Source organism: Heterodontus francisci, unplaced genomic scaffold (genome assembly GCF_036365525.1).
Source record: "Heterodontus francisci isolate sHetFra1 unplaced genomic scaffold, sHetFra1.hap1 HAP1_SCAFFOLD_1424, whole genome shotgun sequence".
Classification (NCBI taxonomy): Eukaryota; Metazoa; Chordata; class Chondrichthyes; order Heterodontiformes; family Heterodontidae; genus Heterodontus; species Heterodontus francisci.
In genome coordinates, this window is record NW_027140376.1 from 27,501 (window position 1) to 42,371 (window position 14,871).

The 14,871-nt window shown below is 56.6% G+C and overlaps 2 protein-coding genes across 2 annotated transcripts in view; one reads left to right on the forward strand and one right to left on the reverse strand.

The window, feature by feature from the left end:
* The window catches only part of aicda (activation-induced cytidine deaminase), an 11,380-nt gene extending 2,755 nt beyond the window's left edge, over positions 1–8,625 (forward strand). The window contains exons 2-4 of the mRNA XM_068025374.1: positions 6,254–6,672; positions 7,717–7,832; positions 8,144–8,625. Coding sequence (XP_067881475.1) covers positions 6,254–6,672; positions 7,717–7,832; positions 8,144–8,197 — 589 coding nt within the window. The 3' untranslated portion in view covers positions 8,198–8,625. The remainder of the gene's footprint in view (positions 1–6,253; positions 6,673–7,716; positions 7,833–8,143) is intronic.
* Positions 8,626–10,743: 2,118 nt separating this feature from the next.
* Positions 10,744–14,871, reverse strand: part of LOC137359391 (vigilin-like) — a 32,434-nt gene continuing 28,306 nt past the window's right edge. The window contains exons 23-27 of the mRNA XM_068025373.1: positions 14,376–14,519; positions 13,318–13,497; positions 12,019–12,135; positions 11,589–11,708; positions 10,744–10,983 (exon numbers count right to left, since the gene is read on the reverse strand). Of these exons, the coding sequence (XP_067881474.1) occupies positions 10,891–10,983; positions 11,589–11,708; positions 12,019–12,135; positions 13,318–13,497; positions 14,376–14,519 (654 nt within the window). The 3' untranslated portion in view covers positions 10,744–10,890. The remainder of the gene's footprint in view (positions 10,984–11,588; positions 11,709–12,018; positions 12,136–13,317; positions 13,498–14,375; positions 14,520–14,871) is intronic.

The window sequence follows — 14,871 nt, forward strand, 5'->3', positions numbered from 1 at the left end:
ACTCCCTCAGTACTGACCCTCCGACAGTGTGGCGCTCTCTCAGTACTGACCCTCCGAACGTGCAGCACTCCCTCAGTACTGACCCTCCGACAGCGCGGAGATCCCTCAGTACTGACCCTCCGACAGTGCGGGACTCCCACAGTACTGACCCTCCGACAGCGCGCAGATCCCTCAGTACTGACCCTCCGACAGTGTGGGACTACATCAGTACTGACCATCCAACAGCGCGGAGATCCCTCAGTACTAACCCTCCGACAGTGCGGGACTCCCTCAGTATTGACCCGCCGACAGTGTGGGACTCCCTCAGTACTGACCCTCCGACAACGCGGAGATCCCTCAGTACTGACCCTCCGACAGTGTGGGACTCCCTCTGCACTGACCCTCCGACAGCGCGGAGATCCCTCAGTACTGACCCTCCGACAGTGTGGGACTCCCTCAGTGCTGACCCTCCGACAGTGCGGCTCTCCCTCAGTGCTGACCCTCCGACAGTGCGGCACTCTCTCAGTAGTGACCCTCCGACAGTGCGGCACTCTCTCAGTACTGACTCACCAACAGCACGGCACTCCCTCAGTACTGACCCTCCCTCAGTACTGACCCTCCGACAGTGTGGCACTCTCTCAGTACTGACCCGACAGTGTGGCGCTCTCTCAGTACTGACCCTCCGAACGTGCGGCACTCCCTCAGTACTGAACCTCCGACAGTGCGGCACTCCCTCAGAAGTGCCCCTCTGACAGCACGGCACTCCCTCAGTACTGACCCTCCAACAGTGTGGCACTCCCTCAGTACTGACCCTCCGACAGCACGGCACTCCCTCAGTACTGACCCTCCGACAGTGTGGGACTCCCTCAGTACTGACCCTCCGACAGCGCGGAGATCCCTCAGTACTGACCTTCCGACAGTGCGGGACTCCCTCAGTACTAACCCTCCAACAGTGTGGGACTCCCTCAGTACTGACCAACCGACAGCGAGGATATCCCTCTGTACTGACCCTCCGACAGTGTGGGACTCCCTCAGTACTGACCCTCCGACAGTGCGGCTCTCCCTCAGTGCTGACCCTCCGACAGTGCGGCACTCTCTCAGTACTGACCCTCCCTCAGTACTGACCATCCGACAGCGCGGAGATCCCTCAGTACTGACCCTCCGACAGTGTGGGACTCCCACAGTACTGACCCTCCGACAGTGTGGGACTCCCACAGTACTGACCATCCGACAGCACAGAGATCCCTCAGTACTGACCCTCCGACAGCGCGGGACTCCCTCAGTATTGACCCTCCGACAGTGTGGGACTCCCTCAGTACTGACCCTCCGACAACGCAGAGATCCCTCAGTACTGACCCTCCGACAGTGTGGGACTCCCTCAGTATTGACCCTCCGACAGTGTGGGACTCCCTCAGTACTGACCCTCCGACAACGCAGAGATCCCTCAGTACTGACCCTCCGACAGTGTGGGACTCCCTCAGTACTGACCCTCCGACAGCACGGAGATCCCTCTGTACAGACCCTCCGACAGTGTGGGACTCCCTCAGTACTGACCCTCCGACAGTGCGGCTCTCCCTCAGTGCTGACCCTCCGACAGTGCGGCACTCTCTCAGTACTGACCCTCCCTCAGTACTGACCATCCGACAGCGCGGAGATCCCTCAGTACTGACCCTCCGACAGTGCGGGACTCCCACAGTACTGACCCTCCGACAGTGTGGGACTCCCACAGTACTGACCCTCCGACAGTGTGGGACTCCCACAGTACTGACCATCCGACAGCACAGAGATCCCTCAGTACTGACCCTCCGACAGCGCGGGACTCCCTCAGTATTGACCCTCCGACAGTGTGGGACTCCCTCAGTACTGACCCTCCGACAACGCAGAGATCCCTCAGTACTGACCCTCCGACTGTGTGGGACTCCCTCAGTATTGACCCTCCGACAGTGTGGGACTCCCTCAGTACTGACCCTCCGACAGTGTGGGACTCCCTCAGTACTGACCCTCCGACAGCGCGGCACTCCCTCAGTATTGACCCTCCGACAGTGTGGGACTCCCTCAGTACTGACCCTCCGACAACGCAGAGATCCCTCAGTACTGACCCTCCGACAGTGTGGGACTCCCTCAGTATTGACCCTCCGACAGTGTAGGACTCCCTCAGTACTGACCCTCCGACAGTGCGGCTCTCCCTCAGTGCTGACTCTCCGACAGTGCGGCACTCCCTCAGTACTGACTCACCGACAGCACGGCACTCCCTCAGGACTGACCCTCCGACAACGCGGAGATCCCTCAGTACTGACCCTCCGACAGTGCGGAGATCCCTCAGTACTGACCCTCCGACAGTGCGGCACTCCCTCAGTACTGACCCTCCGACAGTGCGTCACTCCCTCAGTACTGACCCTCCGACAGCGCGGAGATCCCTCAGTACTGAACCTCCGACAGTGCGGCACTCCCTCAGTACTGACCCTCCGACAGTGCGGGACTCCCTCAGTACTGACCCTCCGACAGTGCGGGACTCCCTCAGTACTGACCCTCCGACAGTGCGGCACTCTCTCAGTAGTGACCCTCCGACAGTGCGGCACTCTCTCAGTACTGACTCACCAACAGCACGGCACTCCCTCAGTACTGACCCTCCCTCAGTACTGACCCTCCGACAGTGTGGCACTCTCTCAGTACTGACCCGACAGTGTGGCGCTCTCTCAGTACTGACCCTCCGAACGTGCGGCACTCCCTCAGTACTGAACCTCCGACAGTGCGGCACTCCCTCAGAAGTGCCCCTCTGACAGCACGGCACTCCCTCAGTACTGACCCTCCAACAGTGTGGCACTCCCTCAGTACTGACCCTCCGACAGCACGGCACTCCCTCAGTACTGACCCTCCGACAGTGTGGGACTCCCTCAGTACTGACCCTCCGACAGCGCGGAGATCCCTCTGTACTGACCCTCCGACAGTGTGGGACTCCCTCAGTACTGACCCTCCGACAGTGCGGCTCTCCCTCAGTGCTGACCCTCCGACAGTGCGGCACTCTCTCAGTACTGACCCTCCCTCAGTACTGACCATCCGACAGCGCGGAGATCCCTCAGTACTGACCCTCCGACAGTGTGGGACTCCCACAGTACTGACCCTCCGACAGTGTGGGACTCCCACAGTACTGACCATCCGACAGCACAGAGATCCCTCAGTACTGACCCTCCGACAGCGCGGGACTCCCTCAGTATTGACCCTCCGACAGTGTGGGACTCCCTCAGTACTGACCCTCCGACAACGCAGAGATCCCTCAGTACTGACCCTCCGACAGTGTGGGACTCCCTCAGTATTGACCCTCCGACAGTGTGGGACTCCCTCAGTACTGACCCTCCGACAACGCAGAGATCCCTCAGTACTGACCCTCCGACAGTGTGGGACTCCCTCAGTACTGACCATCCGACAGCACGGAGATCCCTCTGTACAGACCCTCCGACAGTGTGGGACTCCCTCAGTACTGACCCTCCGACAGTGCGGCTCTCCCTCAGTGCTGACCCTCCGACAGTGCGGCACTCTCTCAGTACTGACCCTCCCTCAGTACTGACCATCCGACAGCGCGGAGATCCCTCAGTACTGACCCTCCGACAGTGCGGGACTCCCACAGTACTGACCCTCCGACAGTGTGGGACTCCCACAGTACTGACCCTCCGACAGTGTGGGACTCCCACAGTACTGACCATCCGACAGCACAGAGATCCCTCAGTACTGACCCTCCGACAGCGCGGGACTCCCTCAGTATTGACCCTCCGACAGTGTGGGACTCCCTCAGTACTGACCCTCCGACAACGCAGAGATCCCTCAGTACTGACCCTCCGACAGTGTGGGACTCCCTCAGTATTGACCCTCCGACAGTGTGGGACTCCCTCAGTACTGACCCTCCGACAGTGTGGGACTCCCTCAGTACTGACCCTCCGACAACGCAGAGATCCCTCAGTACTGACCCTCCGACAGTGTGGGACTCCCTCAGTATTGACCCTCCGACAGTGTAGGACTCCCTCAGTACTGACCCTCCGACAGTGCGGCTCTCCCTCAGTGCTGACTCTCCGACAGTGCGGCACTCCCTCAGGACTGACCCTCCGACAACGCGGAGATCCCTCAGTACTGACCCTCCGACAGTGCGGAGATCCCTCAGTACTGACCCTCCGACAGTGCGGCACTCCCTCAGTACTGACCCTCCGACAGTGCGTCACTCCCTCAGTACTGACCCTCCGACAGCGCGGAGATCCCTCAGTACTGACCCTCCGACAGTGCGGCACTCCCTCAGTACTGACCCTCCGACAGTGCGGGACTCCCTCAGTACTGACCCTCCGACAGTGCGGGACTCCCTCAGTACTGACCCTCCGACAGCGCGGCACTCCCTCAGTACTGACCCTCCGACAGCGCGGCACTCCCTCAGGACTGACTCTCCGACAGTGCGGCACTCCCTCAGGACTGACCCTCCGACAGCGCGGCACTCCCTCAGGACTGACCCTCCGACAGTGCGGACATCCCTCAGTACTGACAGTCCGACAGCACGGCACTCCCTCAGTCCTGACCATCCGACAGCGCGGGACTCCCTCAGTACTGACCATCCGACAGTGCGGACTCCCTCAGTACTGACCCTCCGACAGTGCGGGACTCCCTCAGTACTGACCCTCCGACAGTGCGGGACTCCCTCAGTACTGACCCTCCGACAGTGCGGCACTCCCTCAGTACTGACCCTCCGACAGTGCGGCACTCCCTCAGTACTGACCCTCCGACAGTGCGGCACTCCCTCAGTACTGACCCTCCGACAGTGCGGCACTCCCTCAGTACTGACCCTCCGACAGTGCGGCACTCCCTCAGTACTGACCCTCCGACAGTGCAGCATTCCCTCAGTACTGACCCTCCGACAGCGCGGAGATCCCTCAGGACTGACCCTACGACAGTGCGGCACTCCCTCAGTACTGACCCTCCGACAGTGCGGCGCTCCCTCAGTACTGACCCTCCGACAGTGCGGGACTCCCTCAGTACTGACCCTCCGACAGTGCGGCGCTCCCTCAGTACTGACCCTCCGACAGTGCGGCGCTCCCTCAGTACTGACCCTCCGACAGTGCGGCGCTCCCTCAGTACTGACCCTCCGACAGTGCGGCGCTCCCTCAGTACTGACCCTCCGACAGTGCGGCGCTCCCTCAGTACTGACCCTCCGACAGTGCGGCGCTCCCTCAGTACTGACCCTCCGACAGTGCGGCACTCCCTCAGTACTGACCCTCCGACAGTGCGGCACTCCCTCAGTACTAACCCTCCGACAGTGCGGCACTCCCTCAGTACTGACCCTCCGACAGTGCGGCATTCCCTCAGTACTGACCCTCCGACAGTGCGGGACTCCCTCAGTACTGACCATCCGACAGTGCGGGACTCCCTCAGTACTGACCATCCGACAGTGCGGGACTCCCTCAGTACTGACCCTCCGACAGTGCGGCGCTCCCTCAGTACTGACCCTCCGACAGTGTGGCACTCCCTCAGTACTGACCCTCCGACAGTGCGGCACTCCCTCAGTACTGACCCTCCGACAGTGCGGCACTCCCTCAGTACTGACCCTCCGACAGTGTGGCACTCCCTCAGTACTGACCCTCCGACAGCGCGGCATTCCCTCAGTACTGACCCTCCGACAGTGCGGGACTCCCTCAGTACTGACCATCCGACAGTGCGGGACTCCCTCAGTACTGACCCTCCGACAGTGCGGGACTCCCTCCGTACTGACCATCCGACAGTGCGGCACTCCCTCAGTACTGACCCTCCGACAGTGCGGCACTCCCTCAGTACTGACCCTCCGACAGTGCGGCACTCCCTCAGTACTGACCCTCCGACAGTGCGGCATTCCCTCAGTACTGACCCTCCGACAGTGCGGGACTCCCTCAGTACTGACCATCCGACAGTGCGGGACTCCCTCAGTACTGACCATCCGACAGTGCGGGACTCCCTCAGTACTGACCCTCCGACAGCGCGGTGCTCCCTCCGTACTGACCCTCTGACAGCGCGGTGCTCCCTCAGTACTGACCCTCCGACAGCGCGGTGCTCCCTCAGTACTGACCATCCGACAGCGCGGTGCTCCCTCAGTACTGACCCTCCGACAGCGCGGTGCTCCCTCAGTACTGACCCTCCGACAGCGCGGTGCTCCCTCAGTACTGACCCTCCGACAGCGCGGTGCTCCCTCCGTACTGACCATCCGACTGCGCGGTGCTCCCTCGGTTTTACTCTGTGTCTAACCCCCTGCTCTCTCTCGCTGCCCCAGCTGCCTGATGAAGAAGAAAAAGTTCCTGTACCACTTTAAGAACGTCCGCTGGGCCAAGGGGAGGCACGAGACCTACATGTGTTACATCGTCAAGCGGAGGGACAGTGCCAGCTCCAGCTCCCTGGATTTCGGATTCCTCCGGAACAAGCCGGGCTGCCACGCGGAGATGGTTTTCCTCCACTACCTCGCCGAGTGGGACCTGAACCCCGAGCGGACCTACCGGGTCACCTGGTTCAGCTCCTGGAGTCCCTGCTACGAGTGTGCCCTCCGGGTGGTCGAGTTCCTTCGCTTCCGCCCGTACCTCCGCCTCCGCCTCTTCGTGGCCCGCCTGTACTACTGCGGCGAGAAGATGCTGCAGCCCGAGGGCCTCCGCAGGCTGCACCAGGCTGGCGTCGGACTCGGGGTCATGACCTACAAAGGTCAGAGTTCACGGGGCCGGTGATTACGGCCAACGGTCAGCCAACTGCCTTCCGCTGCAGTCAACTTCCGAGAGTGTCAAAAATTAAGGAGGGGGGAGGGGCAGATCTAATCGAGAGGGGGGCGGGGGGGGGAGGTGATTAAAGGACTCCATCGGGTAGAGAGAGAAAAAATATCCCATCTGGTGTGTGGAGGAGGTGGGGCTAGAGTCCAGAATGAGGGGCTGAATGGCCTCGTCCTGTTCCTGGGAGTGTTTGATGGGGACAGTGTAGAGGGAGCTTTACTCTGTATCTAACCCCCCGTACTGTACCTGTCCTGGGGAGTGTTTGATGGGGACAGTGTAGAGGGAGCTTTACTCTGTATCTAACCCCCCGTACTGTACCTGTCCTGGGGAGTGTTTGATGGGGGACAGTGTAGAGGGAGCTTTACTCTATTTAACCCCCGTACTGTACCTGTCCTGGGGAGTGTTTGATGGGGGACAGTGTAGAGGGAGCTTTACTCTGTATCTAACCCCCCGTACTGTATCTGTCCTGGGGAGTGTTTGATGGGGGACAGTGCAGAGGGAGCTTTACTCTGTATCTAACCCCTCGTACTGTACCTGTCCTGGGGAGTGTTTGATGGGGGACTGTGTAGAGGGAGCTTTACTCTGTATCTAACCCCCCGTACTGTACCTGTCCTGGGGAGTGTTTGATGGGGGACAGTGTAGAGGGAGCTTTACTCTGTATCTAACCCCCCGTACTGTACCTGTCCTGGGGAGTGTTTGATGGGGACAGTGTAGAGGGAGCTTTACTCTGTATCTAACCCCCCGTACTGTACCTGTCCTGGGGAGTGTTTGATGGGGGACAGTGTAGAGGGAGCTTTACTCTATTTAACCCCCGTACTGTACCTGTCCTGGGGAGTGTTTGATGGGGGACAGTGTAGAGGGAGCTTTACTCTGTATCTAACCCCCCGTACTGTACCTGTCCTGGGAGTGTTTGATGGGGGACAGTGTAGAGGGAGTTTTACTCTGTATTTAACCCAGTTGCGTTCCTTGTTTTTTTTTAAAGATTATTTTTACTGTTGGAACAACTTTGTGGCGACCAAAGAGAAGGTTTTTAAGGCTTGGGAAGGTCTGCATGAGAACTCCGTTCGATTAAGCCGTACACTGCGGAGAATTCTCCTGGTGAGTTCAGCTCCGGGCCCCTTGACAGCGCAGAGACGACGGTCACCTCCAATTCTCCCCATGACGCTCCCAGTGAGCTTCGATGCCGTGCTACTTCTGCTCTGGTCACAGACGCTGCTCCCTGCCTCCTGGCTGTGTTTTCCGGGAGCTTTTTAACCAAGTCGTGGAGCCCGTTGAGGAGGAGGATGGATGGCAAACACATCCTTCCCGTCCCCGATCCCTCCCATCAGAGATCCACCCGCTCGGCCCCTCAACACCTTCAGCCAAACATGGGTATGTGACCCGATTTCTTTTTGTTTCCTTCCCCGCAGCCTCTGTACGAATTTGAAGACTTCAGCGACGCCTTCAAGCTTCTTGGCCTTTGACCCCTGGGTCGACCGGTTGCCTTCCCCTTGGCTCGCCATCGAGCAGCCGAACCGCCTCAGAGAGACGGCCTGCGCGTTTCTCTTCTCCCACTCAACAGATCTCTGCCCTACCTCCCAGTCACCGACGTCAACTGCTGAAGCTGCTTCCGCGACAGTGGGGCCTGGTGCTCAGTGTCATGAGGCCTCAAGAACTGATGAGCCAAACTGACAAGGCCCGATAAATGTGATGCACACGGACACACACTCACATCTTTATCTCGAGATACCGTCCCTCCAAAGCCAAATCCGAAGCCTCCAGTAACCTCAATCGGACTATCGCAACGTAGGCCGAGAATGCAGCCTGGGCCCTGGCCCTGATAACTCCAAGTACTGTACCGTGAAACAACTAATATACACTTTCTACCTAAAGTAGTGTCTGAACACTGAACTCAAATCAAAATAAAATTCAAATTCCATTCGGGTGGTTTATATATAGAATAACAGATACCCGGGAGTGAGTTACAGACTGGAATCTAATCGAAGGGTTCGGGTGGTTTATATATAGAATAACAGATACTCGGGAGTGAGTTACAGTCTGGAATCTAATCGAGGGGTTCGGGGTGGTTTATATATAGAATAACAGATACCCAGGAGTGAGTTACAGACTGGAATCTAATCGAGGGGTTCGGGGTGGTTTATATATAGAATAACAGATACCCGGGAGTGAGTTACAGACTGGAATCTAATCGAGGGGTTCGGGGGGGTTTATATATAGAATAACAGATACCCGGGAGTGAGTTACAGACTGGAATCTAATCGAGGGGTTCGGGGGGTTTATATATAGAATAACAGATACCCGGGAGTGAGTTACAGACTGGAATCTAATCGAAGGGTTCGGGTGGTTTATATATAGAATAACAGATACTCGGGAGTGAGTTACAGTCTGGAATCTAATCGAGGGGTTCGGGGTGGTTTATATATAGAATAACAGATACCCAGGAGTGAGTTACAGACTGGAATCTAATCGAGGGGTTCGGGGTGGTTTATATATAGAATAACAGATACCCGGGAGTGAGTTACAGACTGGAATCTAATCGAGGGGTTCGGGGGGGTTTATATATAGAATAACAGATACCCGGGAGTGAGTTACAGACTGGAATCTAATCGAGGGGTTCGGGGGGTTTATATATAGAATAACAGATACCCGGGAGTGAGTTACAGACTGGAATCTAATCGAGGGGTTCGGGTGGGTTTATATATAGAATAACAGATACCCGGGAGTGAGTTACAGACTGGAATCTAATCGAGGGGTTCGGGGGGGTTTATATATAGAATAACAGATACCCGGGAGTGAGTTACAGACTGTAATCTAATCGAGGGGTTCAGGGGGTTTTATATATAGAACAACAGATACCCGGGAGTGAGTTACAGACTGGAATCTAATCGAGGGGTTCGGGGGGTTTATATATAGAATAACAGATACCCGGGAGTGAGTTACAGACTGGAATCTAATCGAGGGGTTCGGGGGGGTTTATATATAGAATAACAGATACCCGGGAGTGAGTTACAGACTGGAATCTAATCGAGGGGTTCGGGTGGTTTATATATAGAATAACAGATACCCGGGAGTGAGTTACAGACTGGAATCTAATCGAGGGGTTCGGGGTGGTTTATATATAGAATAACAGATACCCGGGAGTGAGTTACAGACTGGAATCTAATCGAGGGGTTCGGGGGGGTTTATATATAGAATAACAGATACCCGGGAGTGAGTTACAGACTGGAATCTAATCGAGGGGTTCAGGGGGTTTATATATAGAATAACAGATACCCGGGAGTGAGTTACAGACTGGAATCTAATCGAGGGGTTCGGGGGGGTTTATACATAGAAAAACAGATACCCGGGAGTGAGTTACAGACTGGAATCTAATCGAGGGGTTCGGGGGGTTTATACATAGAATAACAGATACCCCGGAGTGAGTTACAGACTGGAATCTAATCGAGGGGTTCGGGGGGGTTTATATATAGAATAACAGATACCCGGGAGTGAGTTGCAGACTGGAATCTAATCGAGGGGTTCGGGGGGGGTTTATATATAGAACAGATACCCGGGAGTGAGTTACAGACTGGAATCTAATCGAGGGGTTCGGGGGGGTTTATATATAGAATAACAGATACCCGGGAGTGAGTTACAGTCTGGAATCTAATCGAGGGGTTCGGGGGGGGTTTATATATAGAACAACAGATACCCGGGAGTGAGTTACAGACTGGAATCTAATCGAGGGGTTCGGGGGGGTTTATATATAGAATAACAGATACCCGGGAGTGAGTTACAGTCTGGAATCTAATCGAGGGGTCCGGGGGGGTTTATATATAGAATAACAGATACCCGGGAGTGAGTTACAGACTGGAATCTAATCGAGGGGTTCGGGGTGGTTTATATATAGAACAACAGATACCGGTTAGTGAGTTACAGACTGGAATCTAATCGAGGGGTTGTGTGCCTGCGCCTCAGGACCACACACTCCCTCGGGAAGGAGGAGTCGGACACTGCTGAATTTGCTGTGATTTTTTTTATTGCAAATGTTGCTCTCGACAGTGTGTATTCGATCGAAGGCTGCGGGAGTGTTGAGGTGCCTCGAAGGAGCAGGAAGTGTCATTCGGGGCCTTTTGTCCACCCACTCCTGCAGGATAAACCTCACCCTCCCTGGCCTTCAGAATCTCCTCTGTCCCCACACGGTGGAGGCTTTGCGGGCTGCAACCGAGCTGAACGCCGGGAACTCCTCCGTGCTACTGACGTCTGGGGCCTGTTGAGAATTCAGGAGGCTTCGATTAGGACAGGCCTGGCCCGATTGCTGGCCATGATTCAGGCATTATAACCCCAATTCATTGACCCCCCTCCCAACACTCAACCTAAAAGGCACACAGTTTTGGAATACTTGTACGAGATCTCCCGCTGGTGCTTTCTACTCAGAGAACAATCCCCTTCTCTCTGCGTTGCAGACTCCCAACCCCCCAGAAGGAGCCTTTGCCTCGAACCAAAGCTTGGTCGAGTACCGACGCTGCCACCCACCACCACCACCACCCCCCTTCCTTCGCCTCCGATTCCCAACGGTTTCCGAAAACCCAAGACGGGCTCCCACCTCGTGACAGCTCCTCACCGTGCCGCAGTCACACATGTCCTGGAATGGAGCTGGTCGGGACTGAGGGAGCGCCGCGCCGCCGGAGGGCCGGGACTGAGGGAGCGCCGCGCCGCCGGAGGGCCGGGACTGAGGGAGCGCCGCGCCGCCGGAGGGCCGGGACTGAGGGAGCGCCGCGCCGCCGGAGGGGCTGTCGTTCAGGTGAGATGTCAAACCGAGGGCCCCGCCCTTCCCTCACACACACACACACCAACACACGGCCTCCCACTTACCAGGGGGTCTGCCTTATCCCAGGGGGCCTCGCGGACTGCGAAACCCCTGGCGTCCGTCTGGCCGGTGCCGCTGTCTGAAGGCTGCTGCCAGCTTTCGCAGACGTCTGCAATATCCATCAGCTTTAATAGGGTCAGCGGGTGAACGGAGAGACAGACAGACAGAGACAGAGATGGTAAAAGCAGTCAGTATCTCGATAATGAGCATTTCGGAGAGGGGGTCGTGGGGAATTGTCCTGCCCACAGACCGGGGAACATTCCTCCTCCAACAGGGTCTACAGTGACATCCTTTCAATCCCTCACTGACTGAGTCTGAATCCAGGCAGAGAGGAAGAGAGCAAGACATGCATTCTCATACACAGGCAGTGTGGGGAAGGGGGGCAGACAGTTTCTGAAGACACCCCCACCCTCCCTCCGCTACCTCCATACTCACATACTCCTCCTCCAGGTTCAGCAGGTGATGGATGGCCTCCTCGACGTGTTCTGGCAGCCCACTCACTGTCACACACCTCACATCCTTGGCCTCTGCCTGCGGGAAACGGACCTCCACCTGGGAACGGAGAGCAGGAGAGGGGAGGCTGTGGGAGACGGTCCGTCAAACTGGGGAAGGGGGACGGGGTGGGGTGGGGGGGGAGCCCCACAACTCTGGCATTCTCAGTCATCTCTTTGTCCCATACACCCAAGACCACGTCACTCAATGAAAAATATTCGAGTGCTCCCAGTGTGGTCCAACCGAGGGATATGGAGACTGCAACAGTGCACGGTGCTCCCAGTGTGGTCCAACCGAGGGATATGGAGACTGCAACAGTGCACGGTGCTCCCAGTGTGGTCCAACCGAGGGATATGGAGACTGGAACAGTGCACAGTGCTCCCAGTGTGGTCCAACCGAGGGATATGGAGACTGGAACTGTGCACAGTGCTCCCAGTGTGGTCCAACCGAGGGATATGGAGACTGCAACAGTGCACAGTGCTCCCAGTGTGGTCCAACCGAGGGATATGGAGACTGCAACAGTGCACAGTGCTTCCAGTGTGGTCCAACCGAGGGATATGGAGACTGGAACTGTGCACAGTGCTCCCAGTGTGGTCCAACCGAGGGATATGGAGACTGGAACAGTGCACAGTGCTCCCAGTGTGATCCAACCCGATGGATATGAAGAGTGGAACAGTGCACAGTGCTCCCAGTGTGATCCAACCCGATGGATATGGAGAGTGGAACTGTGCACAGTGCTCCCAGTGTGGTCCAACCCGATGGGTATGAAGAGAGCAACTGTGCACAGTGCTCCCAGTGTGGTCCAACCCGATGGGTATGATGAGAGGAACTGTGCACAGTGCTCCCAGTGTGGTCCAACCCGATGGGTATGATGAGAGGAACTGTGCACAGTGCTCCCAGTGTGGTCCAACCCGATGGGTATGATGAGAGGAACTGTGCACAGTGCTCCCAGTGTGGTCCAACTCGATGGGTATGAAGAGAGGAACTGTGCACAGTGCTCCCAGTGTGGTCCAACCCGATGGGTATGATGAGTGGAACTGTGCACAGTGCTCCCAGTGTGATCCAACCCGATGGGTATGAAGAGAGGAACTGTGCACAGTGCTCCCAGTGTGGTCCAACCCGATGGGTATGAAGAGAGGAACTGTGCACAGTGCTCCCGTAACCCACTGAGGATCTGATTATCCGAGGAACACAGGGCCTCTTCATTCCTGCAGGAACACCGGTGACGACATTTCAACCAACCTTGTAGTCTTCCATAATTTTCCGAATCTGTTTTCCTCGAGTCCCAATAATACGGGCGTGCACACGTGGATCGAGCGAGATTTGCTTACTCTTCAAATCGTCCCAACCCTGCACCATTTCAATGATACTGGCTTCAGCTGCGCGCACGTGCCTCTCGTAGCCTGTGATAGTTATCAGCTCCTGGAGAGAGGGGTTAGATACAGAGTAAAGCTCTCTCTACACTGTCCCCATCAAACACTCCCAGGACAGGTACAGTACGGGGTTTGCTGCTGCCTAATTGGTGGAGCTGAGTGCTGGTTGCAGCAACGAGGTTCAGCTGACAATGCTTTCCCCCATTAAATACTCCCAGGACAGGTACAGCACGGGTGGTTAGATACAGAGTAAAGCTCCCTCTACACTGTCCCCCATCAAACACTCCCCAGGACAGGTACAGTACGGGGGGGTTAGATACAGAGTAAAGCTCCCTCTACACTGTCCCCCATCAAACACTCCCAGGACAGGTACAGCACGGGGGTTAGATACAGAGTAAAGCTCCCTCTACACTGTCCCCCATCAAACACTCCCCAGGACAGGTACAGTACGGGGGGGTTAGATACAGAGTAAAGCTCCCTCTACACTGTCCCCCATCAAACACTCCCAGGACAGGTACAGTACGGGGGGTTAGATACAGAGTAAAGCTCCCTCTACACTGTCCCCCATCAAACACTCCCCAGGACAGGTACAGTACGGGGGGGTTAGATACAGAGTAAAGCTCCCTCTACACTGTCCCCCATCAAACACTCCCCAGGACAGGTACAGTACGGGGGGTTAGATACAGAGTAAAGCTCCCTCTACACTGTCCCCCATCAAACACTCCCCAGGACAGGTACAGTACGGGGGGTTAGATACAGAGTAAAGCTCCCTCTACACTGTCCCCCATCAAACACTCCCCAGGACTGGTACAGTACAGGGGGGTTAGATACAGAGTAAAGCTCCCTCTACACTGTCCCCATCAAACACTCCCCAGGACAGGTACAGTACGGGGGGTTAGATACAGAGTAAAGCTCTTATACACTTACAGGGTGTTCCGCCGACCGACTTGGGAACTGTACATTAACATCGTGCTCCTTACGTATCTGCGTGATGACGGTCCCTTTACGGCCAATGATTTTCGGATGGTGCCTGGGATCGATTGACAGGGATATCTGGAAGTTTCGGAGGGCCTGGTGGATTATGTAGAAAGTCAGCTCAGCATCTCTTCACATTAATCTCCAGCCTTCGAAATTAACAAAACACAGCTGGACGCCTCACAGGTCAAACAAAATTTAACATCGAACTGCGTCAGGAGAGATTATCGACAGGCAACTGACAGCCCCGTCAAAGAGGTCGGTTTTAAGGAGCGTCTTAAAGGAGGAGAGGGGGAGATAGTGAGGCGGAGAAGTTCAGGGAGGGAAATCCAGAGCTCAGGGCCCCAGGCAGCTGTAGGCACAGTGACAGTGGTGGAGCGATGGGAATCGGGGGATGGGCAAGAGGCCAGGAGTGGAGGAGAGCAGAGATCTCGGAGGGTTGTAGGGG